A 937-nucleotide genomic window follows, 5' to 3' on the forward strand; every position below is an offset into this window, starting at 1 on the left:
CAACAAATAAAAATAAATATAAAATAAAAATAAAAATAAATATAAAAATAAATATAAATATAAACATAAATATAAATATAAATATAAATATAAATATAAATATAAATATAAATATAAATATAATAATAAATACAATAGGAAACAACAAACAACAAAAACAAACAACAAAACCCCTAAAACCAACCAACAAAATAAAACAAAACAAAACAAAACAAAATAAAATAAAATAAAACAAAATAAATAAGATAAAATAAATAAAATAAACTGAATAAAATAGATAAAACCAAACAAAATAAAATAAAATAAATAAAATAAAATAAAATAAATAAAATAAAATAAAATAAATAAATAAAAAGTATAAAGCCTACATCTTTATAGTGCTGATGAGCAGCAAAGAAGAGGATGGCCTCCTCAACGGTGTTTAGGGTTTTCTTTATATAAGAAAAATCAACAATATTATAAACCCCAAACCCTAAAAAAGAAAATAAACCCTGCTGCTGCTGCTGCTGCTGCTGCTGCTGCTGCAGCACCTGCTGCTGCTGCTGCTGCTGCTGCTGCAGCAAATCCAACTGAGTATAGTACTTCAAACGCTGCTCCAGCAGACGCACCAATGCCTAACACACAAACACTAAACCCTAAACCCTAAACCCTAGAAAACCCTAAACCCTAGAAAACCCTAAACCCTAAACCCTAGGAAAAGGGGTATCAAAAAGAACAGAATGGCTGCGACAGAGGGGAGATAAAAGACCCCCTAAACCCTAGGGTTTAGGAAACCAAGGGTTTAGGGTTTAGGGTTTAGGGTTTAGGGTTTAGGGTTTAGGGTTTACTTCTGCTTGTGTTTGTCGCTGCAGCAGATAAGTAAAGGCCCCCTTCACACCGTAGCTAGACTGCAGCAGCAAGCTGCTGCTGCTGTTTATTTTTTTTTTTTTTTTTTTTT

The 937-nt window shown here is 31.2% G+C and overlaps 1 protein-coding gene across 1 annotated transcript in view; it reads right to left on the reverse strand.

Annotated features, from left to right (window-relative positions):
• Positions 1 to 364: 364 nt before the first annotated feature.
• Positions 365 to 937, reverse strand: part of EMH_0083090 (uncharacterized protein) — a gene marked incomplete at both ends in the record, with an annotated part of 1,340 nt that continues 767 nt past the window's right edge. Inside the window, 2 exons of the mRNA XM_013500606.1 lie at positions 365 to 380; positions 472 to 614. Coding sequence (XP_013356060.1) covers positions 365 to 380; positions 472 to 614 — 159 coding nt within the window. The remainder of the gene's footprint in view (positions 381 to 471; positions 615 to 937) is intronic.

Source organism: Eimeria mitis, genomic scaffold (assembly GCF_000499745.2).
Source record: "Eimeria mitis Houghton genomic scaffold, Emh_scaff5610, whole genome shotgun sequence".
NCBI lineage: Eukaryota > Apicomplexa > Conoidasida > Eucoccidiorida > Eimeriidae > Eimeria > Eimeria mitis.